General features: G+C 43.6%; 1 protein-coding gene across 8 annotated transcripts; it reads left to right on the forward strand.

Annotated features, from left to right (window-relative positions):
* The first annotated feature begins 1,768 nt into the window (after positions 1-1,768).
* Positions 1,769-23,800, forward strand: tpm3 (tropomyosin 3). Of its 8 annotated transcripts, none has more exons than XM_080859383.1 (10): positions 1,769-2,056; positions 3,006-3,131; positions 12,067-12,200; positions 12,375-12,492; positions 15,340-15,410; positions 15,908-15,983; positions 19,315-19,377; positions 19,486-19,555; positions 20,030-20,108; positions 21,015-21,422. In XM_080859383.1, exons 1-10 carry the CDS (start codon positions 1,943-1,945, stop codon positions 21,016-21,018), a joined length of 855 nt encoding a protein of 284 aa, XP_080715509.1. In that variant the 5' UTR covers positions 1,769-1,942; the 3' UTR covers positions 21,019-21,422. The 8 variants fall into 8 exon arrangements, with proteins under 8 accessions (XP_080715509.1, XP_080715507.1, XP_080715510.1 ...); XM_080859381.1 differs by lacking the exon at positions 15,908-15,983 and adding an exon at positions 17,385-17,460; XM_080859384.1 differs by lacking the exons at positions 20,030-20,108; positions 21,015-21,422 and adding an exon at positions 22,989-23,797.
* Positions 23,801-24,102: the final 302 nt, after the last annotated feature.

The raw sequence follows: 24,102 nt of genomic DNA on the forward strand, positions 1-24,102 counted from the left end.
CACACAGACACACACACACAAGTTTTCTATGTGTGTACGTGAAACCAAGACACCACTCAAATCACTCACACACACAAACAGACACGCACACACACACAAGTTTGTTTAAGTGTGTGTGTGAAACCAAGACACCACTCTAATCACACACAACATCCTGTGTCTAAAAGTACCTCTCATTACACACACTTAGACAATGCTGAGTGACTCAAATTATCAGCGAACTTCTTTCAGCCAACTTGTAGCTTATATAGATATATATATAGATATATATATAGACAGTTAGTGGTAGTAGTTAAAGTAAAGGTTCCTTTAACTGCTGTTAGTTAATGTATCAGATAGACACCATAAAACTATGAACATCAATGTTAAGGAATCATTCAAGTTAAATAAAAAGGATCGCTTCTAATATTCAGTTCATTGGTTGTGTCAACAAACTTTCAGCATCTCAGTGTTGACAAACAGTACAACCTAAGTGTTGCATGTTGTAGTTAATATTTTATGTATTTAATATACTGCATGCAATTAATGTTGGTTAATGAAAGCTCAACGTGAAGTAGCACCAAGGAAATAAGCAATTGATAGTCTATACTCCTGCCATCTTAGTCTAGTTCTAAGGTCACTTACCACTACTTCACCCACTTCGGCAGCACTAAACACCCTGAAAGTCACATTTAACGATAAATTCAGTGACCCCGCACTCAACTATCTACGTGCTAAGCCTACATGCTAAATATATGTGTAACCTCTGACCTTTGGCCTTTAGGGTTGGCTTCTCTCCTGCCCTTTAAACTTGAAACCCCTCGGATTAGTCTTAGCGCTGTAGCTAGGCCTGTTTCGGGTCGCCCTTCGTCTTCCCCTAATGGCATAGCAGGCGTAGTGGAAAGCAGCGAAGTGGAGGTGCTGAGGTTTCACGCAAGCTTCAGTAAGGGCAGGCCACCAGACCCTGAGCTCCCTGGGGGGAGCGAGTGGGGTAGTGTGACTGGGAAGGGTACTTCAGCTGTTCAGACTCTGCTTTATATTCCACCCCCCCCCCCCTCCCCCCACAAGACACAAGAGCTGGCCACAGGTCTTTAAATGGCTGCCAAATTGCGTCCAGTAGTGTCCAGTGTTCGTTTGCAGTGTGAACATGGACTGACTGACAGGACTGACAAGCTCTTAAACAGGAACAAACCAAGATCAGCAGCAGCCATAGTAACCATGGGGGCACGCCATAAAGACACCATCTTACGTTCACTAGCACAGGAGACTGACAGTTCACAAAGCTGTTGTCCTCTCAAGCCACAGAAATACACACACTAATTCTTTCCCACACACAGATACAGAAACAGTCACGGATACACACAGACGAACATGCGCTTTTGCTCATAACTACACACACAAGCCATGCACCTGTGCTGGACAAGAATAGAAGGCTTCGTATTGTCTGTTAATAGCTGGGGACATCCATTCTGTTCCCCCTGTGCTCTCTCATTCATTTTTGAGGAACAACCAGCTGACAGGGCGAGGAAAGTAATCAGGGACTGATGGAATAGTGGAAAGAGTGTGAGAGAAAGGAGATAAAAGAATACAAAAATGAAAAAGTTTAACTTTTACTTGAGTGCAACTTTTACGAACAATTGAGGCTTGGAGGGAGATTATTTTTGGAATGGGAGGGGCTAATCATTTGTCTGGGCGAGGCTTCCGCCCGCAGCCCTGCACCAAGGATTGGCCCCTCCCTTCCCTATATATACGCCTTTTGTCTGCCGCTCAATGAGTTTGGTATCTCATTCTCCCACTCTCACTCCCCATCTCCACCTCTCTCTCCAACCCTCTCTCTCTTTGGGATCAGTATCAAACTCCTCTTCCTAACTGACCCTCACCCTCAGTCTCTGCACTCCTCTAGTCTTCTTCTTCTTCTTCTTCTTCTTCTTCTTCCCATCTTTCATTTGGAAGAGCAGCCAAGATGGAGGCCGTCAAGAAGAAGATGCTGATGCTCAAGCTGGATAAGGAAAACGCTCTGGACCAGGCTGAGCAGGCCGAGATAGACAAGAAGGGAGCAGAGGAACGAAGTAAACAGGTGAATGAGATAAGATGAATGATGAATGATGAACAGACAGAGAGAGACGCAGAGGCTGAAAGAGAATCAATTGTTCAGTTAACCAAAGATAAAGATAGTCAATGGGATTCTTATCAGTGCCATATAAGTCTACATATTATTGTAATATAGGCGAAAGTTTATGTTACTGTAGTCAGAATGACTATGTGAAAGTCCACATGGGCTGTATTTCCTTGCCTAAATGTAGGATACTTATTTATTAAAATACAGCAAGGCACAAAATGGCTTCTAAGAGAATAGCTTTGACAATGGAAGTGAAGAAGGTTTTCTTTTTTCGAATCTCTCCTATGATTTTCAGTTTAAAGAACACCATACCGAGTCTAGAAAAGTGATGTAGCTGCCAGATGAAGGAGGTCTGAAACCCTAGCCCTGACCCCCCCCAATCCCCCCTGTCCTCTCTCTAAGCCTGGTGCTTCCACAGGGGGCAGTGATATCCCCACGGAAACAATGCGGGGGGGGGGGGTGATTAACATGTGTGGCTTTACAGTGGGCGTCTGAAGGGATAGTCTTGTACAGGCGCAGTATTTATATCTGCATGGCGATGAAACACAACTTTGCCAAACCTGTCAATCATTCCAGACTCTCTTCTGAGGAAGAGCCAAGGCTGGTTGCTACCTGGCTTTAGCGCCAAACTCCTTCAGGTCAGAGGTCAGGGTGTTGGAAAGGAAGGGAAGACGACACCCCACTTCAGTGAAGTCTGGCAAATTGTGTTGCGTCCAACTTCTGAATATGTCCAGTTACCGTGTGTGTGTGTGTCTCTGAGTGTGTGTGTGTGTGTGTGTGTGTGTGTAAAGGAGTGTGTATGTGGTCCATTCCATTTGGTACCCCATCTATTTTTAGCTCATTCTGACCATTTTGTCTTTTCTCGTTTCCTCCTGTATCCCTCGTTCTTTCTTCCTCTCTCTCTCAGCATGAGGATGAGTTGCTTCAGACGACCAAGAAGCTGAAGGGGACTGAGGATGAGTTGGATAAGTACACAGAGGCACTCAAGGACGCTCAGGAGAAACTGGATATCTCAGAGAAGAAGGCTGCAGATGTGAGTCCACACAGACACACACCCTGTTTCAGGCCCCCTCCAATGCTCCCTGTATCCGTTCTTTCTGGACATGATGTCATCTGGACATCACACAATCCCTCTGTATCCATCTCTTTTTCTCATTGAACCCCCCCCCCCCCCCCCCACACACACACACCCCTCTCTCTCTTTCTCTCTTACACACACACACACACACACTCACATAGTATCCCCACTATCAGATGAAATCAGGCACCATCGTGATGTCCTCACTCCCAGAGGGGCCTGCAGCCTATTTTAGAGTGCGGGGCTTAAGGCCATCACAGAGACCCTTCTCACCACCAGGCCACCGTAGTTGTTAAATGCCGCAAATGATTAATGATTAGGGGTTCTTAGAGCCAACATATCGAACATTCTCAGAGCTTGGGCACAAAACCTCACATCAGCTCTCACAAGCAAGGTCGCAGTCGGCATAAATCACAAATCACGCTCTCCTGCTGCTGCTCCGGCTCACACCTCAGGTGAAAGGTCAAGGGGGACGGGAGATCTGCCCACTCAAAGTACCAAGCCACTGACCCAGGGTCAGATCCGGCCTTGATCTGGTTAAGATCTAGTTCAATACATTAAGATCTAGTTCAATACATTAAATATTCGAATGGGAAACAAAACTCTGAAAATCGCTTTAAAAGCATAAAGGTTTTCTGGCACACACTCATGTTACAGAGTGGTCCGCAATGTCTCCTAAAGGGAGAAAATGGCATCAGCGCCAGAGTGTTCTAGCCGCCGTATGACTTTACCATATGTTAGATACCATTTAGACAGCACAGCTTACATCTTTCTTTTGTTCTGTCCATCTCTTCGCCTCTCCTGTCTCATCCTGCTGTTGTTGCCTTGTTGTTGCGGCTGATTTACTGTGTAGTCAGGTACCTGGAAATAGCAAGAGGAACACCTGTCACCATCCTGTCTGTTGCACTAATGCCTGGCCTTCGAATGGACACGCTAAGCATGGACTGCATGCCAAAGGGCTTTAATAGTGAGAGAGAATGTGTGTGTGTGTGTGTGTGTGTGTGTGTGTGTGTGTGTGTGTGTGTGTGTGTGTGTGTGTGTGTGTGTGTGTGTGTGTGTGTGTGTGTGTGTGTGAGAGAGAGAGAAAAGGGAAGGGGGGAGAGAAAGAGAGAGAGAGAGGGACAGCATTTGTCTCATAGACAGAGAGGGAGGTTAAGTACATGAATCTTTGTGTGTCTATATATGGATGTGAGAATGAGAGAGAGGGTTGATGGTTCATGTGGGAGATGGAGAGATAGAATGAAAGTAAAGAAAGATATTTATATGGCTCTCTATGCAGCATCCTGCAATATCTACTGAAGCCCATGTCTTAAAAGGCCAGGTCTGGGTCATGGTCATCAGGCTATTTTCGCTGTCTGACAGAGACAGAGGTTTACCGAAGCTCACAGACACCGAGACATCCATCCTAGCCGTGCTTGGGAAGATCCAAAACATGGTCTTAATCACCAGGAGCATTTGTTCCAGTGAGCGTTCCCCTGTTGGGTTGGTCAAGTATGAAGTTAGCCATGGATGTTTTAGTGTCACCCCATCTGCCAGGGCTTCTGCACAGCAGCAGCCTCCACCCATCTAGTCCACGGACAGCCGCAGGCCAAAGCCTGTGTCCGCCTCTCCCTCGACTGTCTCAGAAAAGCAAACAGGCTAAATTTAAGTGTCGTCTGAGGTGGCCTGCGGACCTCAGTTATGTGGGGAAGTGGAGCAGCTGGTGTCCTTCGTTCTGATTTCATTTGCTGTGCATTTCCTGCTCAAGTGTGCTGTACCTTTGTAGCCACATGTCAAACACACACGCGCACACACACACACACACACACACACACACACACACACACACACACACACACACACACACACACACACATATGCACACATGCAGACAGACAGACACACACACACACACACACACACACACACACACACACACACACACACACACACACAGCTCTGTGTTGATCCGTCCAGCAGTAAATGCCTGAAACATATCCGACAGTCTTGAGTAATTGGCCCTGAAAGGACGCTGTATCAGTGCCCAATTATGAGAAGCATTGGGCGGGTGAAGGGCACACACGCCACATGCTGCATGCAACATATGGTACTGCCTTTTGTGTGTGTGTGTGTGTGGGTGTGTGTGTGTGTGTGTGTGTGTGTGTGTGTGTGTGTGTGTGTGTGTGTGTGTGTGTATTAGCTGAACATGCGCGCGCACACAGACACACACACAACCATACATACATACACACACACACACACACCCACACACAGGCGTAAAGAAGGGACTACCTTAACACATTAGAGAGTGAAATTAAAGACTTGTTGATTTTCTTCTCAGCCTTAGGTGTGAGAATGTAATAAGTCAGGACCTGTACAGAAGCCTCTCAGCACAAGATGAAACAAGGTGATATTTACAGGTAAATCCTACAGACAAACAGAAGGTCGTATGGTACAGAAATCATGGCAATTCATTTAAAGATTTGAAAATCTTTAAAATTGTATTTGCTGACAATTTCATCTTTCAGTTAATTCAAGTTATAAGTTTGTGTAAATGTGACAGTCATACATTCATGAACATTTTAAGTGACGTAGGCCTACTTACCCCTGCCGCTATTTTGTGTCAACGTCTATTCAACACCGCTACCTGCTGGTAACATTATAATAGTGCAAGTGAAGAGATCACATCACATGATCACACAACCAAACTGACACACAGTAAATGAAATATAACCAAGCCTGAGAATGTAGACAGATTTATTTTTGATGTTGACCCTCTGCATTTACATACTAAGTTCTAAATTAAAAAATGATTTATTCCATTGGTATACTGACTAGGCGATCTAGTTTAGCAATACTCATATGTTTCTGTGTGTAATTTTTCACACCACATTGATTACTCAGCTTTATATGTGTGTGTTGTCCAACCTTGTCCAATTTCCTTTTTACCTTCAATACCTCTAGATTAATCTAATCTGGCATTAACATAAACTAGACCTATCAACCAAAACCTAGTTGGACAACTAATCAACAATTATCAAGAATACAATTTGAGAAAGCAAGGCTGAATAATCCAATATTAATTTATTTGAAATACATTATAATTCCAAATTTTTGTAATGTACTTATGTTTTAATGACACTGCATCATCGGCAGAATAGATGATGGCGAGACCTGTATTATAAGATGCAGGGTTCACAGACAGGGAGCATAACACTTAGGCTTGAAGGGTTTTCATTGGGATGGTTTGAACAGCATGGCACATGGCCACTAGAGGAAGATACAACCACAGCCATGAAGCCACAGTGAGACAGATGACAGAGAGAGAGAGAAAGAGGAAGAGAGATAGAGAGCGTGAGAGAGAGAGAGAGGAAGAGAGAGAAAGAGAGAGAGAGGGAGAGAGAGAGATAGATACAGTGCCCTCCACAAATATTGGCACCCCTAGTGAATATGAGCTAAACAGTCTATAAAAAAATATGTCTGCTGTTTATCCTCTCAGTCTTTCACTCGAAATATACACAAAAATCTTACCTTTTCATTGAAGTAAAATTATTAAAAGAAAAAAAAAACATTGACATTAAATAAATATTTTTCCCCAAAACATGTGTGCCACAATTATTGGCACCCCTTAATGTAATGTTTTGTGCAACCTCCATTTACCAAGATAATAGCTCCGAGTCTCCTCCTATAATGCGTGATGAGGTTAGTGAACACATGGCACGGGATCTGAGACCATTCCTACATGCAGTATCTCTTCAGATCCTTCAGAATCTGAGGTCAACGTTTGTAGACTTGGCTACAGCTCATCCCACAGATTTTCTATGGGGTTTAGGTGAGGGGACTGTGATGGCCATGGCAAAACCTTTATTCTGTGGTCGGTGAACCATTTTTGTTTTGATTTTGAGGTTTGCCTAGAATCATTGACCTGCTGAAAGGTCCAACCACGGCCCGTTTTAAGGCTTACTGGAGGGGGCTGTTAGGTTTTCATTTAATATCTGCTGGTATTTGATGGAGTCCATGATACCATGTATCCTAACAAGATGTCAGGGCCTTTGGAAGAAAAACAGCCCCAAAACATCAAAGATCCGCCACCATACTTCACATTGGGTATGGGGTGCTTTTCTGTATGGCTATCTGTCTGTCTACGCCAAACCCACCTTTGATGTTTGTTGCCAAAAAGCTTTATTTTGGTCTCATCTGACCATATAACTCGGTCCCATTGAAAGTCTGACTTTCAACTAACCTCAACAATTCTCCAGCTGTGATCCTTGGAGATTATTTTGCCAGTAGAACCATCCCCCTCACGGTGCGTAGGGTCAATGTACATACACGTCCTCTTCCAGGCTGATTCTTAACATCTCCTGTCGCTTTAAACTTCTTAATTATTTCCATGATAGTGGAAATGGGTATTGTCAACTGTTTAGAGATTTTCTTGTGTCCATTGCTTGATTTGTGCAGCTCAACAACTTTTCGTCGCACATCATCACTGTGTTATTTGGGTCTTTCCCATAGTGATGAATGACTAATGGAATTTGGCCTGTGTCACCTCATATTTGTACGCCAGTGGAACTGGAAGTCATGGTTGACCTCATAAGAGTTCCTTATCAAAAAGGTGAACTTAAAAGTGTAAAATATGACTGGAAATATACTTCAGTTAGATTTTAATTCAAGATTTTTCTAGGGGTGCCAATAATTCTGGCACACATGTTTTGGGGGAAAATATGTATTTAATGCCAACAGTTTTTGTTTTTTTTCAATAATTTTACTTCAATGAAAAGGTAAGATTTTTGTGAATATTTTGAGTGAAAAACCAAGAGGATTAACAGCAAAGACATATTTTTTATAGCCTGTTTAGCTCATATTCACTAGGGGTGCCAATATTTGTGGAGGGCACTGTATATAGAGCGAGAGAGAGGGAGAGAGATAGAGAGAGAGAGAGAGAGAGAGAGAGAGAGAGAGAGAGAGGAAGAGAGAGAGGAAGAGAGAGAGGAAGAGAGAGAGGATGAGAGATAGAGAGAGAGGGAGAGAGAGAGAGAGAGAGCGAGAGAGAGGAAGAGAGAGGAAGAGAGCGAGAGAGAGCGAGATAGAGTGAGAGAGGCCATGACTATGCAGCTAGTATCAGCCTTCATCATGTTTCCTACATGGCGAAAAAACTCTGAAGGGTTCTGTGACTAAATGAGATGTGTGTGTGTGTGTGTGTGTATGTGTGTGTGAGTGTATTATGGATGCTAGAAAGTAGTGGACAGGCTACTTAACTGTGGTGACACTGAAGAATGATGCTGAAGTTAATGATGAGTGAGGGATATCAGCATTCTGGTCCCAAAGAGGATCCAAAGCAATGACAAACAGTTTTGCAATTTGTGTGCAGCAATGTTAGAATGTTGTTTACTGAAATGCTCAGTTTTAAATAAAAGCATAAAAACAAGCACAAACACTTGCTTACAAGTAACATCTCAGCACTTTTGAGTAATTCCACCTAAATGAATTACATTTTATATATGTAAAGGTGTGTCATCCTTGATAAATATATACTTTCTTTTAGACTAGGCACTGTCTGCTTTTAAAAGTCAGCACTCTGTTTAATATATGAAGTGGCTTAGAGTCATCAAATGTTTTCTACCAAATAGGCCTATATTTGAATAAATCAGAGGAAATATTAGTGTGCGGACATAACGCCTTGTCTGAATTACCCTAAGTTACCTGGGAGTGGCGTGAAGTGTCAAAATGATTGATCTTTTTTTTTTTGCTTACGCAAGTTACCTGGCCATGACACGTGTAATAAACCTGTGGGTGTCCCCTGGGACTCTAACACTGACGACAGGTCAGAGCCATTGTTTGCGCCGAGAATTCAAGAGGATGAAACAGCGTGTATTTGGGCTGTTCCTGGATCAGCATTCCATTCATTGTCTTTCCTGGCCGTCGGAGACAGGGTGGAGTGAGGCGGAAGTGGTTGAAAAAGGAAGACTTGAGGCAAAGAGCAAAGTGAGACGATAGAAGAGAAGGGAAGGGAAAGTATCGACCGCACTGCAGCTGCACGAACTAACTTTTTATCCGTTTAGTTTTAATGAAAAAACTGTTGCATCGTGGTCTCGATCAAAGTCGACAGGATTTTCACAACGGAAGCGAATGAATAAAAAGCGCTTGCCACGTCTGAGAAAAAACAACTAACTAGCGCTTCTTCAACTTTGGGTGCTTCCTGGCTAACACTAGCGACCAAACTATTTAATTCTTTAAACCCGAGTTTACATTTGAATCGGAGTGTTGTCAGTTTTTTGTCAGTCAGCCTGGCAGTCTTAAAACTTCATAGAATTAGTTGATCTGCGAGTGGGGACGGGTGTTCTGGACAAACGGCCATCCTATACTCCCATCACTGTCTGCGTTTGACTTGTTGGCGGGGCGTTGGTGCCGTAATTTTTCTCCCCCCATTCTCTTGGTCCACCCTTCTGCCCCATTCAGCTCGATAGGAAACCATTCTCGACCACTACAAAAGGCTACTAATAAGAGCATAGAAATGGCTGGAATGGGTAGCATCGATGCAGTTAAGCGAAAAATCAAAGTTTTACAGCAACAAGCGGATGAAGCAGAGGAGAAAGCTGAGCTTTTGCAGAGGCAGGTTGAGGAGGAGAAACGCTCAAGAGAACAGGTAAAGTAACTCATTTCGTAGACTCCAAGTCACCGAGATCTGGCTGTTATCTGATTTTCTTCGTCTGTAGCTACATTGTTACGTTTCGAAGGAGTTTTCTCTTATTGAAACACGTGTTTTTTAATGATGGTGGAAATGCTATGGTATCCCCGGAATCGGTGAACGATGTGTGGTAGCCTACCACTGGGATTTGTGGAAAGACCAGAGGAGGAAGAAATCACATTTTAATTCAATTCAGAGTTGATTTTACTATGGTTTTTGTCATCTGACTGCACATAAAACAACCGTTGCACATGACCTACCACTGAAGTTGTCGGTTGTGCTACTTTGTAGCCAAGCCACTGGAACTTTGAAAATTAGATAATTCTTGTGAAGAGGATGACTACTGTTCTGACCTGCTGGAATTAGTTGGCATGAGCCGATCTGACACATCAAAACTGGGCGCGTTCCGGATGGAAGGGCCAAACGCTGATAATGGGTGCCCAGTATGCCTCTTTTTCTGTTAAAATACAAACCTGCCCTTTTCTCGAAAGTGAATTGACTTTTCTCTGCCATGAATTCATCGCTCCCTGTGCACAGAATTCCAAGTCGCCCTATCATTTTACAGACAAAACAATACTCCACAAAGAACACACGGAAAGGTTATTTCTTATTTATGTACAGTGTCATATTAAGAGAGGTTAGAACACACTTAGTCAACATTTAACACATCTGGTGTTGCCTGCACTGGCACCTGTCCAGTGTCTTATAAGCTGTTGTACATACAAGGTCAGGTAGCCTATTTTCACTCTCGCCTCAGAGTTTTTATGTATGCAAGTTTTGTTGTTGTTGATTGCTTTTTCATTTCCAAATCGTCTCGTTTGATAAGCTTAATCTTCATTCAAACATACGAATCAACGTGTTGCGCCAGATAGACTCACCCTAGATTCCTCACCGCCTTATTAGGAGCGAAATTCTCCTTTGTCAGCGATGTCGTAATATCCGGGATTCTGGACAAGTAACTACAGCAACGGCACACGCTCTTGCAGCGCTGACGCGACGCAATGATTAACTGTGTTTCTGAAAGAGCAAGATTGTCTCACAATCAGTCAGTTTATTTGCAGAAATGTTCTTTTTGCGTTTGGGTCTCCAGTTTGTGAACGTAAAGGGGGGAAAGCTCAGAGAAGATATAGAGAATTCATCCATATGTATCTATGCAATTATTTGTCATCTTTCCTAGCCTGGATACCAGCCTGAACTCCGCCCACAAAATTTTTGGTCTGGAGATTCAGTCTGGAGTCGAGTTAGTTGGGAGGGTTTAAACGGCCCCGAAAAGTGATCTGACCATTCAAATTGTAAGGGCGGGCTTTATACGTTGATGGACAGATATTGATAGAATACCGGTATACATCGAACAAAGATGGCGCCGTCTCGGAAGCTTAGTGGGACATATTTTATATGATTTAAGCTATCTACACGACTTTTATATGTCTACATTGACTCGGTTAGTTGTGTATACGCAAAACGAGTGTTGCCCAGGATTATGGGTCTTAACTGAAGCACTCTAGAGCATTATTGATAGGTTATGCTAACGCGTAGAAAAAAAGAACATTCAAACGAATGGTAGCTTCTAGCCTTGAGTGCTAATTAAGTAAATCAACAGATATGACAGCGCATTCATTTTGAAAGAGGAACAGAGAAACGCGATCAAGGCATTTGTCGATTGAAAAGATGTTTTTGCCGTCCTTCCTACGGGATCAGGTAAAAGTTTAATCTATCAGATGGAAATACTACGTTGCTCTGATTGGTTCTAGGTATCCAATTCAGCGAAGAGGAATTTTCTTTCCTGGTTCGTTGAAACACGCCCCATAATCACAGCCCAATAGTCCGGTCTCAGACTCATATTCTGACTAGAATTATGAGTATGACATCGTCAGGCTACATCTTTCCCTCACTCCTTGTGGAATGTGACTCTTGGAATTGCCTTTTGTATGAGGCTTTATTACACATATATCTTTCCGACAGGATGCATTACATCATCTCAGCACGGCAAAGCTTGCCAGAATGAAATGATGTTGTGGTGACCATAGACACCTGCACACACACGAACGTCAGCTTAAGGTTCAAGTAAATCACGTTGTTGTGTGTCGAAAAACATCTACCAAGCACGTGCTTGGCTTTTTCTGGTAGATGAATGCAAGCCCATTCTTCCACTCCTCTGTTTATTAGATATATGTGTTTATGTCTTGTTCTCTTTCTCTCTCTCTCTCTCTTCTTTCCTCCTCTCAGGCTGAGGCAGAGGTGGCCTCTCTGAACAGGCGTATCCAGCTGGTTGAGGAGGAGCTGGATCGCGCTCAGGAGCGCCTGGCCACTGCCCTGCAGAAGCTCGAGGAGGCTGAGAAAGCCGCAGATGAGAGTGAGAGGTACGTGCACCCAACCGCCCAAAACATTGACAAATGCGACAATGCATATACACACAAGCTTACTTATCATCTTGCGTCTTGCAAGGGAGTCCTGGAGCCCCCCCCCCATCTGCCTATCCGTCTCTCGTTACCCCTTTCTCTAATCCCACCCTTCTCTCTTTTCCTTTGTGATAGAGGAATGAAGGTGATTGAGAACAGGGCCCTGAAGGATGAGGAGAAGATGGAGCTGCAGGAGATCCAGCTGAAGGAGGCCAAGCACATTGCGGAGGAGGCCGACCGCAAGTATGAGGAGGTGAGTGTCAACACATACAGTATACACATATACATACTAGGGATGTGCATCTCATCACTGAGGACGATGTGATACACATCTCGATGCACTGCCAACGATCCAATACATTAAAGATACATAAAAGCAGCTGCTAATGCGATACGATACGATTCACCCCTATTGCGATGCAGTGCGATTCGACACGATGCGATTCAACAAGATGTGATGCAAAGTAATACAATTCTATGCAATTTAATATGGTACATAATGATTCATTTATTTGTCAGACAACAAATCATTAACAAGGTTTCTGCCAAAAGAAAACATGTATGTGTACGTGTGTGTAAGTGTGTTCTAAATGTACAAATGTTTCTCTATACCTGCCAGTAACAACACAGTTTGCTTCATCCTAAACATGAGGATCAACTGCCTCACACACGAAATTGAACTCATTTGTCCTATTTTAAGGTTTTTCTTTAGGAATATGAGTTAATCCACATGATCAGGATGAAGCAAACTGCGCTGTACTGTAACTATGTCACATGGCTTTGGTTATTGCCTTTGAACGAGCTGAGTTGGTAGCCAGCGGGGCATGAAAAAAAGTGGAAATACTTTGCTCAGTCTGCTTGCTAGGTGTACTTGTTGAGCTAGCCACTGTAAATTAGTCGTGCTGCCTGTGTACTTTATTGCAGCACGACATATTTTGCATATTGTATGGGTCTTATAAAATTTCCCATCTTTCTTTGTAAAGCCAAAGTGTTGCCAAACCTTAGATTTATTGCGAGATTTAGGGACGTCTAACTCCTCATCAGCCATGGTAACTCTCTCCCGAACACGCCTTCAACTCGCGCTACACTAGTCCGCGAGACTTCACAAGAATCTGCCACTGACAGCAGTGGAGATGAGAGCGTGTTTAGGAAACAGTTTGGAGAGGGGGAATCTATCTAAATATAAAATTATACCGGATTATACCGATGCAACATTTTTAGAAACGATGCATCGCGGTTCATCCCAGATTGTATCCGGTGCACCCTTTTTTGATCCGGGCCATCGCATCGTGAGCTTTTATGCCGATGCATCGATGCGATCTTCCCATCCCTTATACATATACATACACATACACATAAACACACAAACACACAAACACACAAACATACACACATACATATACATACACACATACACATAGACATATTCATACACACATATACATATACATACACTACCGTTGAAAAGTTTGGGGTCACCCGGACAATTTCATGTTTTCCATGAAAACTCACACTTGTATTTATCAAATGAGTTGCAAAATGAATAGAAAATATAGTCAAGACATTGAGAAGGTTGGAAATAATGATTTTTATTTGAAATATTAATTTTGTTCTTCAAACTTTGCTTTGGCCAAAAAAGGGTCCATTTGCAGCAATTACAGAATTGGAGACCTTTGGCATTCTAGCTGTTAATTTGTTGAGGTAATCTGTAGAAATTTCACCCCACGCTTCCTGAAGCACCTCTCACAAGTTGGATTGGCTTGATGGGCACTTCTTGCGTATCATACGGCCAAGCTGCTCCCACAACAGCTCAATGGGGTTGAGATCTGGTGACTGCGCTGGCCACTCCATTACAGACAGCATACAAGCTGCCTGCTTCGTCCCTATAGAGTTCTTGCATAATTTGGAGGTGCGCTTTGGGTCATTGTCCTGTTGTAGGAGGAAATTGGCTCCAATCAAGCGCTGTCCACATGCATGGCGCTGCAAAATGGAGTGATGCCATTCCCTATTTAAAATCCCTTTTACCTTTTACAAATCTCCCACTTTACCAGCACCAAAGCAGCCCCAGACCATCACATTACCTCCACCATGCTTGACAGATGGCTTCAGGCACTCTTCCAGCATCTTTTTACCTGTTCTGCGTCTCACAATTGTTCTTCTGTATGATCCAAACACCTCAAACTTCAACACTTTTTTCCAATCTGTCGGTGTTCTTTTGCCCATATTAATCTTTTCTTTTTATTGGCCAGTCTCAGATATAGCTTTTTTTTTTGCCACTCTGCCTATAAGGCCAGCATCCCAGAGTGGCCTCTTCACTGTAGAAGGTGACACTGGTGTTTTTTTTTAAAAAGCTGCCAGTTAAGGACCTATGAGGTGTCTTTTTCTTAAACTAGACACTCTAATATATTTGTCTTCTTGCTGAGTTGTGCACCGGGGCCTCCCACTTCTCTTTCTACTCTGGTTATAGCCCGTTTCTGCTGTTCTCTGAAGAGAGTAGTATACACTGTTGTAGGAAAAGTTCAGTTTCTTCGCAATTTCTCACATGGAATAGCCTTCATCTCTAAGAACAAGAATAGACTGGTGAGTTTCACATGAAAGTTATCTTTTTCTAGCCATTTTGAGAGTATAACCAAACCCACAAATGTGATGCTCCAGATACTCAACTAGCTCAAATGAAGGCCAGTTTTATAGCTTCGCTCACCAGCAGAACAATTTTCAGCTGTGCTAACATAAATGCACAAGGTTTTTCAAGGGTTTTCTAGTCATCCATGAGTCTTCTAAGGCGATTAGCAAACACAATGTACCATTAGAACACCGGAGTGATAGTTGCTGGAAATGGGCCTCTATACACCTATGCAGATATTTCATTAAAAACCAGATATTTCCACCTAGAATCGTCATTTACCACATTAACAATGTATAGAGTGTATTTCTGAGTAATGTTATGTCATCTTCTTTGAAAAAACAGTGCTTTTCTTAGAAATGTCCTTATTTTTCAAAGTGACCCCAAACTTTTGAACGGTAGTGTATAAAAAAACACATGACTGTACAAGTCTCATTTTGTTGCTCTTTCTGTGTGTGTGTTTGTTTGTGTGTGTAGGTGGCCCGTAAATTGGTGATCGTTGAGGGAGAGCTGGAGCGCACAGAGGAGAGGGCAGAGCTGGCCGAGGCGTGAGTGAATTATCCACACACACACACACACACACACACACACAAACTCATTGTCTCAATACACAAGCCCCTTCATTAGACCGTGGATGGCTCCAAACCTCCATGGCCACACACAGCTGTGAACAGAGCACACATTCCAGCATGAGTGAAGTAATTCCGCACTGGAATCTCTTTCAAAAACATTCAGCCACCATCAGACTCATCTGACGGGCCATCCCATAATAAGCCTGGTCCCTACTGTTCTCCCTTCATGAGAAAAATGCCCTAATTTGCATGACAACAGCCATTCCCGTCATAACCAAATACCTGTGTGTTTGTGTGTGTGTGTGTGTGTGTGTGTGTGTGTGTGTGTGTGTGTGTGTGTGTGTGTGTGACCACGTGTGCTCCTGCATGTGTTTGGGTATGACCCGAATACCATCCGCTCCCTGGTTGGTGGGTTTGTTGGATGTCTGCATGCTGCCCCGCCCCTTTGATGCTGCGTTCCCAAACACTAATAGCAATTCCAAGGGTCTGGAGGAGGAGCTTAGGGGACTGGACCAAACACTGAAGAGCCTGCAGGCCCATGAGGACAAGGTAGTGTGAGTGTGTGTGTGAGAGAGAAAGAAAGGAAGGGTGTGTGTGAGAGAGAGAGAGAGTGTGTGTGTGAGCGCGTGTATGTGCGAGAGAGTGTGTGTATGTGAGCGAGAAAGTGAGTCTGTGTGTGTGTGTGTGTGTGAGAGAGTATGTGTGTGTGAGATAAAGTGTGTGTAGATGTCTTTGTTTAATAATGAAAAAGATGATGTACTTAAAAGGTTTGCACTTCATGCCAGCCAAGGGGTTCATGGATCCCCTCCAAATATGGAGAGATGAATGCAAAGGGAACAGTAATCTTATTGGGAGTGGAGGTATGCCTGTGTGAGTGTGTAGTGGTTGTGTGACGGTAGTGCGTGTGTGTGTGTGTGTGTGAGTGTGTAGTGGTTGTGTGACGGTAGTGCGTGTGTGTGTGTGTGTGTGTGTGTGTGTGTGTGTGTGTGTGTGTGTGTGTGTAGTGTTTGTGGTGGTGTCTGCTGAGGCGCTTGTGGAGATGTAGCCTGGGACGATACAGGACCTGCTCTCCCCGACTTCAGCCATCTTTCTTCACTTCATGTAATGGGTGTGATACTGCACCCTTTACCTCTGGCCTAAGTTTCTTTCTCTTCAACCCTTTACCCCAAAGGTCTTTTTTGGTCGTTTGTTTCTCTGACCTGTCTCCTTCCGAGACTATCCTTCTCTTTCTTTCTTTCTTTCTTTCTCTTTTCTCTTTCTCCTCTCTCTCTCTCTCTCTCTCTCTCTCTCTCTCTCGCATGCGTATTGCCCTCTTGCATGTGTCTTAGGTCTCAGATCCACACATACCCCTTATGAAGTCCTGGGGGTAAAAACCCTGTCCAGCCTGCTCTATCTGCGGGAGTCACTCCTGTTGTCCGCATGGATTGAGTTAACTTGCTTACCTCAACACGTCTGTATGCTCTACATCTGTTCTGCATTGTGTAAGCATGCTTTAAAGCACCTCTGACTTTGTCAGAGCGCCTGTTTAATTCTGCAGACTGCTCGAATCCCAAAGGAACTCACACAACCATTCAACACCATTGTTTCAAAGGAGCACAGTCTCTATAAGACACTGGAAGATCACATAGCTCATATCACTCAAAGCAGTAGACCAGTGTTGGGTTTCTCGAGGACCATAATGCTTTTCTATTGGAGCCCTATTCTGTGTACGCCATGGGCTCCCTCATTTGATCACCCTTGTAAGCCTATGGTAGCAATCTAGCCATTTTTAAGCTTAACTTTGCTTTGTGCTTTTCTTGCTCTTCTAGTGTTTGCTCTCTGTTCCTTAAAGTGTTCACTCTCTTTCCTTGTTCTCTCCTGCTTTTTCCATCACCTTTTCCACTATGCCTTCATCACCTCTTCCCCTATGGCCATTTTGCCCTCTGATCAAAATGGCCGCCCTCGGTGCAGTAAGTGTGCTGAGCTTGAGGAGGAGCTGAAAAATGTCACCAATAATCTTAAGAGCTTGGAGGCCCAAGCCGAAAAGGTACCGCTGGCGTTGGGTGCTTTTACTGCATGCTTGTGCGTGTGTGCATGGATCCAATTATGTGGGCGAGTAGTCGACTGTGTAGTGTGAAGATTTTATGGTCCATTGAGATGCTAGGGTTCCCAGTTTAATAGGGTCAATTCCGTTTTATTGATTTGTGTAGTGCCATTATAAACAATAGACATGGTCTCAGCACTTTACAGGGCCCAAGACCAATGCTAGAAGTGAGAAACCAATCGCTAAACTTGACTAAAGAGTATGGTCTGAGGTCAAGGTCTTAACCTTTAATAGGAGTCTAAAGAGAAAGGGGAAGAAAGAAGACATAATCAGAGAATGAAGTTAGGGATTCAAATAGATTAGATAGTAGTATTTAGCAGCAAGTTGGTCCAAAGTGAAATGTCTTGTCTTGTACGTGTAGATGTAAATGCAGGCTATTATGGTGGCTTTGCAAGCAAGAGAGAGAGAAAAGAGACAATTTAGTTCACAGATAAAAAATGACATGTAAATGTAGCAAGACATCAGAGAGGTGGCATAGAAAGGTTTAGTCCTGTATCAATCACAAGAGTATTTGTCCACGGTCAGTCAGCTGAGCTCTGTCCGTTACAGTTGGGGGCGGTTTCAGATCCATCAGTTCTGTGCAGTCATGCACATCTAACAAGAAAGGGTTTCCTGTACCGCTGGCCTTTACCCAGACTGCATCAGTGCTTTATCATACATACCAAAAGGGCAGAGATGTCATGGCACATGACATACACACTCTGCTGGAGCATTGTGATAGGATAATACCCATCCATACCCATCATTTCAGCGATTGTCTGTGTGGAGTGATGTGGAACATGACGCCTGAAATATTAATTTACACTCAATTAAATTACTTGGAATGGATTTTATTACTGTCAGTATGAGGGGGAAAAATATGAGGTCTATTATAAAGAAACATTTATTTACTAAGGGTCTTGGGAATCAATTGATCGCACAGGTCTGCTGGGAGGTGGGGGCGAGCTGTGTTGCACATTAGAATCCATGACTGACCCGCATGTTCTCTTATCACTTCCCAGAAAATGCTTCAAGGCACATAGTTGGCACACAGTCCAAACATTAGTAGATTTAGACAGATTGTAATAGGAGGATCGGAGGTGGGTTTAAGGTTCAGTGAGATGATACGGTAGCCTCCTGGCGGAAACTCCCTCAGAGATTATATTCTGTTATATTCATGCCTGTAAAAATATACCTGGAAAACCACGATGCTTAAGAAATTACAGGCTGTTTTGGGTAACAGAACATTAAGTTTCCAAGAGAAACAATGCAGTTTGAGGCCTTGACATACTCACTCACTTACACACACACACTGAGACTCATGCCTGTGACTGTTCCGGCCACATTCCAGTGGACAAGCCCTGATGTGCTTTTAGTCACTGGCATCCACACAACACCTAGCCCAGCCTTCTACAAACACACACAGGCATAAAAAAAACACAAAACAAAAAACTTCTACAAACACAGACCAGGCACGCAGAGCTGTGTCAGTCTCCAGCGCACTAAAGCACAGAATGTCCACACAGACCGAGCTCCCAGAAGCGTAACAGACACTCCCACACTCCCATATATACACAGGATTTGGGCATTGGTATCAGCAGGTCCCCTTTCCAAGAGCTTTAGGTTGTTGTTTGATTTCTGATTAGGTTGCTGATATAGTAGTGATGGATGGATGCAGGATATCTGTTAACAGGAAGCAAACCTGTGCTTTACAATACGAACCTGTGTGTGTGTGTGTGTGTGTGTGTGTGTCTCTGTGTGTGTGTGAGTGAAAGAAGGAGAGCTTGAAACTCACTGAGTGTTTATCTTTTCCTGCAGTACTCTCAGAAAGAGGACAAATATGAGGAAGAGATCAAGATCTTGACTGATAAACTGAAAGAGGCAAGGCATATCTCACCACGTCTTCCTCTATTTTTTACCTCCCCATATACACAATAGCTTTGTTGTCTGAAGTATATTAAAATAAATGTGTGTGTGTGTGTTTTTCAGGCTGAGACTCGTGCTGAGTTTGCAGAGAGGTCTGTGGCTAAACTGGAGAAGACCATTGATGACCTGGAAGGTAAAACGTTGTCTTTTTCTCTCTTGCATTCTTTCATCACGTGTCTTCTCTTTCCTTCCTCGTGGCTCCATCCTGCTTTGTGATGTTATACCTTTTCCTGCTTCACAACTGATTTCCTTCCTGTGTTTTCTCCTGTTTTCTGTTTCATTCTTCCTCTCACACTTGTCTCTCACACTTGTCTGTTTCTTTAAAAACACGGCCCTGGTCTCTCTCTCTCTACTCTCTCACACACACACATTCTCTCTCTCTCTCTACTCTCTCACACACATACTCTCTCTCTCTCTCTCTCACACACACACATACTCTCTCTCTCTCTCTCTCTCTCACACACACATACTCTCTCTCTCTCTCTCACACACACATACTCTCTCTCTCTCTCACACATACTCTTTATAACGCACACATACTCTCTCTCTTTCCTGCTCTCTTTGCGTCTCTTGTTTCTCTTTCTCCCCCTCTTTCCCGGATGGACAGATGAGCTTTATGCTCAGAAACTGAAGTATAAGGCCATTAGCGAGGAGCTGGACCATGCTCTCAACGACATGACTTCCATGTAATTACTCCATTTGTATGCCGTCTGTGATTAACACTATCTCTAATGGTGTGTGGGTGTGTGTGTGCGCGTGTGTGTGTGTAAAGGAGATGTAACATGGTGGTATAACAACGTGGTATGAGCTCAGATAAGCCTAATTCTGCAGTCTAACACTGGTGTCATGGCTGACCCTGCTGTGTTGCATGTTGAGAGATTGAGACTCTGTGGATGTTTTCAGAGTTGAGGCATGAAGCATACAGTTCTCTAATACAGTGGCCGTCCCCTTCTCTTTTGGTTACTAGTGATGGAATGGGAATTTGTTGTACTTATACTGGGGGCCTCAAGTAAACTCGTATAATGGTGTGTAGAGTATATAGAGAGTGCCCTCTGCTGGTAAACCGAAGAAGTTCCACTGAACTAAATGGCACACAGACCACTATCTTTTGGCCCAGCTGTAGGTGAACTCCGAATCAGCAACATCTGCTACACCCAATTAAAGACTCCTAATGATAACAATGCCCTTGATGAGTTGAATTCTCGTTTAATTTACTCAGGGTGCTATTGATGAGCTCTGTCAGGTGTGGTAGAGCAGTAATGCAAGAACTCCCTCAGGAGCAGTTATCACACAGTCAGAGTCAGTAGTCAACCACTTAAATAAATATCACCCACAGAGGAGAAGAGTTGATGAGTGAATATGTCAGCCTAGCGTGTGTGTTTGCTAAAGGGCTTTAGAGAGTTGTGGATAACAGGATAATAACCAATGCTGTTGTAACACTGGTAGCACTTACACTGTAGAGATGAAGCTGTGAACTGTGAGTACTCACCGACTAACCGCGATCATTATCTAGTCCTGTGTGTTATTCTCAGAGGTCATAATCTAGTGCTGTGTGTTATTCTCAGTGGTGTATTCCTGCTCTGTATTTGCAGATAAGAGGCACAGGATTCTTTCCTCTCTGGCTGTTTTTTGGCTCCAAACTCAGACACAGGCCTACGCCCCCTTCTCTTCATTTCGGCTGCCTGTTTTTTCCCGCGCTTTCTACCCCCCCACCCCAGGCAATCCCCAATCTTCTCTTCTGTTGTCTTATCTGTCATTATTTATGCTCCAAGTCTACGTTTTCATTTCTTCACCTGTACTGGTCTGTTATTTTCCCTTTCTGCTAGTTGTGTTTTTATTCTTTATCTCTCTCCTCTGCTACTTCCCTCTTTGTCCTTCCAGAAGGGTGGGCTGTTTTTTTTGCCTGGGCTTCCTGTGTTGTTTCTTGTACAGGTTCTGCCTTTTGAGATGCTTTGGCTCTGTTCTTTTTCCTGTTCCATATGTTCTTGAATGAAAGGAGGATAAAAAGAAAAAAATAGTTTTGTTTCCTGTATTCATTATTTGCTCTGTCTCTTCACTGTTTGTTTGGTAGAGAGAGACTGTGCGTGTGCGTGATCGTGTGCGTGTGCGAGAGAGCCTGTATGCTGTATGATCTCTGCGATCATATAGCCTGTCTTTACATGACTCAGCACTGTTAAATGAAATGTCTCATCGAGGCTGGTGGGTAAGGACATGTATGAGAGGAAAATAATCCAGAGACTACATGCACCTCTGTTTGACTAACCATTTAAAAACCCACACACACACACACAACACACACTTGGGGCCCTATCTTGCACCCAGCGCAATTGACATTGTCACCGACGCATGTATCATTCCTATCTTGCACCCGGCGCACAGCGGGATTTTCCCTCCAGAGGCGCTCGTCGAAATGAACTTGCGCCGGCATGGGCGGGCCGGAACAGAGAAGGCGTTTCTCGGGCGCAAGTCTTCCTTTGTGGTATCTTGCAGTTTCAAAATGACAGTAAATAAATCAAATGTCACGCAGCTTCAATTAACCTGAATCATTTGGGTCAATGTGTACGCTAGATGTATGCCTATTTTGAAAATATCTTGGATATGGATATCACAATGATTTCCTCATGTGGTAAATACTTTATTTTCCTTGTAATTATATATGGCTTGCCAAAAAATGTGTGTAAATCTCACGTCGGTCTCCTCAGCTGTGAACTTTTCCGGTCTTCCACCAGGTAATTCCGCCATTTAAAATAACAAGCCGCTTGCGCTCCTCGCTCTTAAAGGGAATGTGAGATGACGCTCGGATTGGTTTATTGCATATTACGCCCAAACCACACCTATGGCTGAGTAACCTCCTTTGGACCAACCCATTTGAGCGCAAGTGTGTTTTTTCCGCCGTTATAATAGCAACTGCGCCATAGAGCCGCCCACACAGCTACTTGCGTTTGCCGCTGTCCTACTTGCGTTTCTGATCGTCTAAATAGGGCCCTTGGTCTTAAATGTTTCCATGCCATTATTATGCAGTTTTACTTAATCTGCATTCATATTTATATCTCAACATAAGAGCTGGATAATAGTGTACTGTCAGTATAGTTGGGGAAAGCCAAGTATCTAATCAAGGAGGGTCATTTTTAGTGTTGATGTTGGCACAATGGCACCAGACAGAAGTAAGAGTTTTATGCTACACCTGTGACAAATTGCCATCAACCTCAGCTCAGTGAAGACATTAGACGTTTAAGAGGAGACAGTGAAGAAAGAGTAAAAGTAATTCATTTTATTTAGTGAAACCAGGGAAGAGTGATACTGGTGCTGTTCTAGCTCTAGAGAAGGTGATGGTGAGAATGAGGGGTAGTGAACAAGTAGGGAGGGAAGGAGCAGATCAACCAGGTGACAGTTTGCATTTGTGTACTTCAGAATAAGCGACAGCCGTAATTGATTTGCCGGTGTTTTCCGTCTTTTCATTTTAACAAGATTTATGATCACCTTGCAACACTCCTTAGTTAGTCTTGAGTCATTCTTATGATCGTGTTCTAAAGTCCGTCTAACACTTGACACCCTGTGTGCCGCAGAGCGAGTGGCCCAAGCGAAGGATGAGAACGTTCAGCTCCATGCCACCCTGGACCAGACCCTCCAGGACCTCAGCAGCGTCTGAGCCGACCGCAGCACAAACATCTCAACATCTCACCCCCTCCCTCTCTTCCTCTCGTGTGTCCTCCTCCCCTCCTTCTTGTAATTGGGTTATGTCTATGTCCAAAGACATCCCCATCAGAAACACTTAACAGTCGTCCTTCTCCTCACCTTGTAACCCCCCACCCCACTCCCCTCCTCCCTGTTCTTCTTCAGTCTTCAGTTTCTTTCAATATCTTAAAACACCCTCACCTGTGTTGGAACCAAAACGGTTTTGGGACCAAAACCATATCTGGTGGTCTACAACCACTTAGTTTTCCAGACCATGTGGAGACCACAGAAGTTGTGTGGGGATTTTTGTTTAGTATCCATGTATCTTATGTGTACGGGCATGATGTGTTTTCATTTTTCCAGTGTTCTTAACACACTGGCCAACTTTGCAAAGAGCCACTCTTATGAATGTGCACAGTTCTTTTTAAACTTTTTTGGGTTGTTTTAAAAAACATGACACCATTGTAGTGTACCTGTGGGAAAGGTGACGAGATGCTCGAGGTGCTCGAGCCAATCACAAGCAATGTTACTTACTGCCAAAACAAGAGGAGCCACTGAGACGTGGAGTAGAGCGATGACACTGGGAGAGATAGTCGTTTTGTGGGGAGTAATTTCAACTGGAACGGAATGTCCACTGCTACATATAATGACTTTATTACATCTTGTGTCTGTGCTCAATGATTAACTAAATCTCTTTGTTTTTTAAAAAATTTAATAAAAATAAAGTCCGTGATTTTTACAACCACTGAATTCTTGGTGTTTCACATTCACTCATAGGAGCACTATATCTCCCGTTCTACCACTTCCCAAAGGTGTTTTATTGGATTTAGATCTGGTGACTAGGAAGGTCACTGAAGAACATTGGACCTCATTCTCGAACATTTTCTTAAGTGTCTTCTTAAATATCTTCTTACGAACTTCGTAAGACCAACCCTAAGAAAGATCCCATGGAATTCATATCCGTCTGGAAAATGTGTTCTTAAACCGCCAAAGTAATCTGAGATG

Source organism: Sprattus sprattus (genome assembly GCF_963457725.1).
Source record: "Sprattus sprattus genome assembly, chromosome: 20".
NCBI classification, from domain to species: Eukaryota; Metazoa; Chordata; class Actinopteri; order Clupeiformes; family Clupeidae; genus Sprattus; species Sprattus sprattus.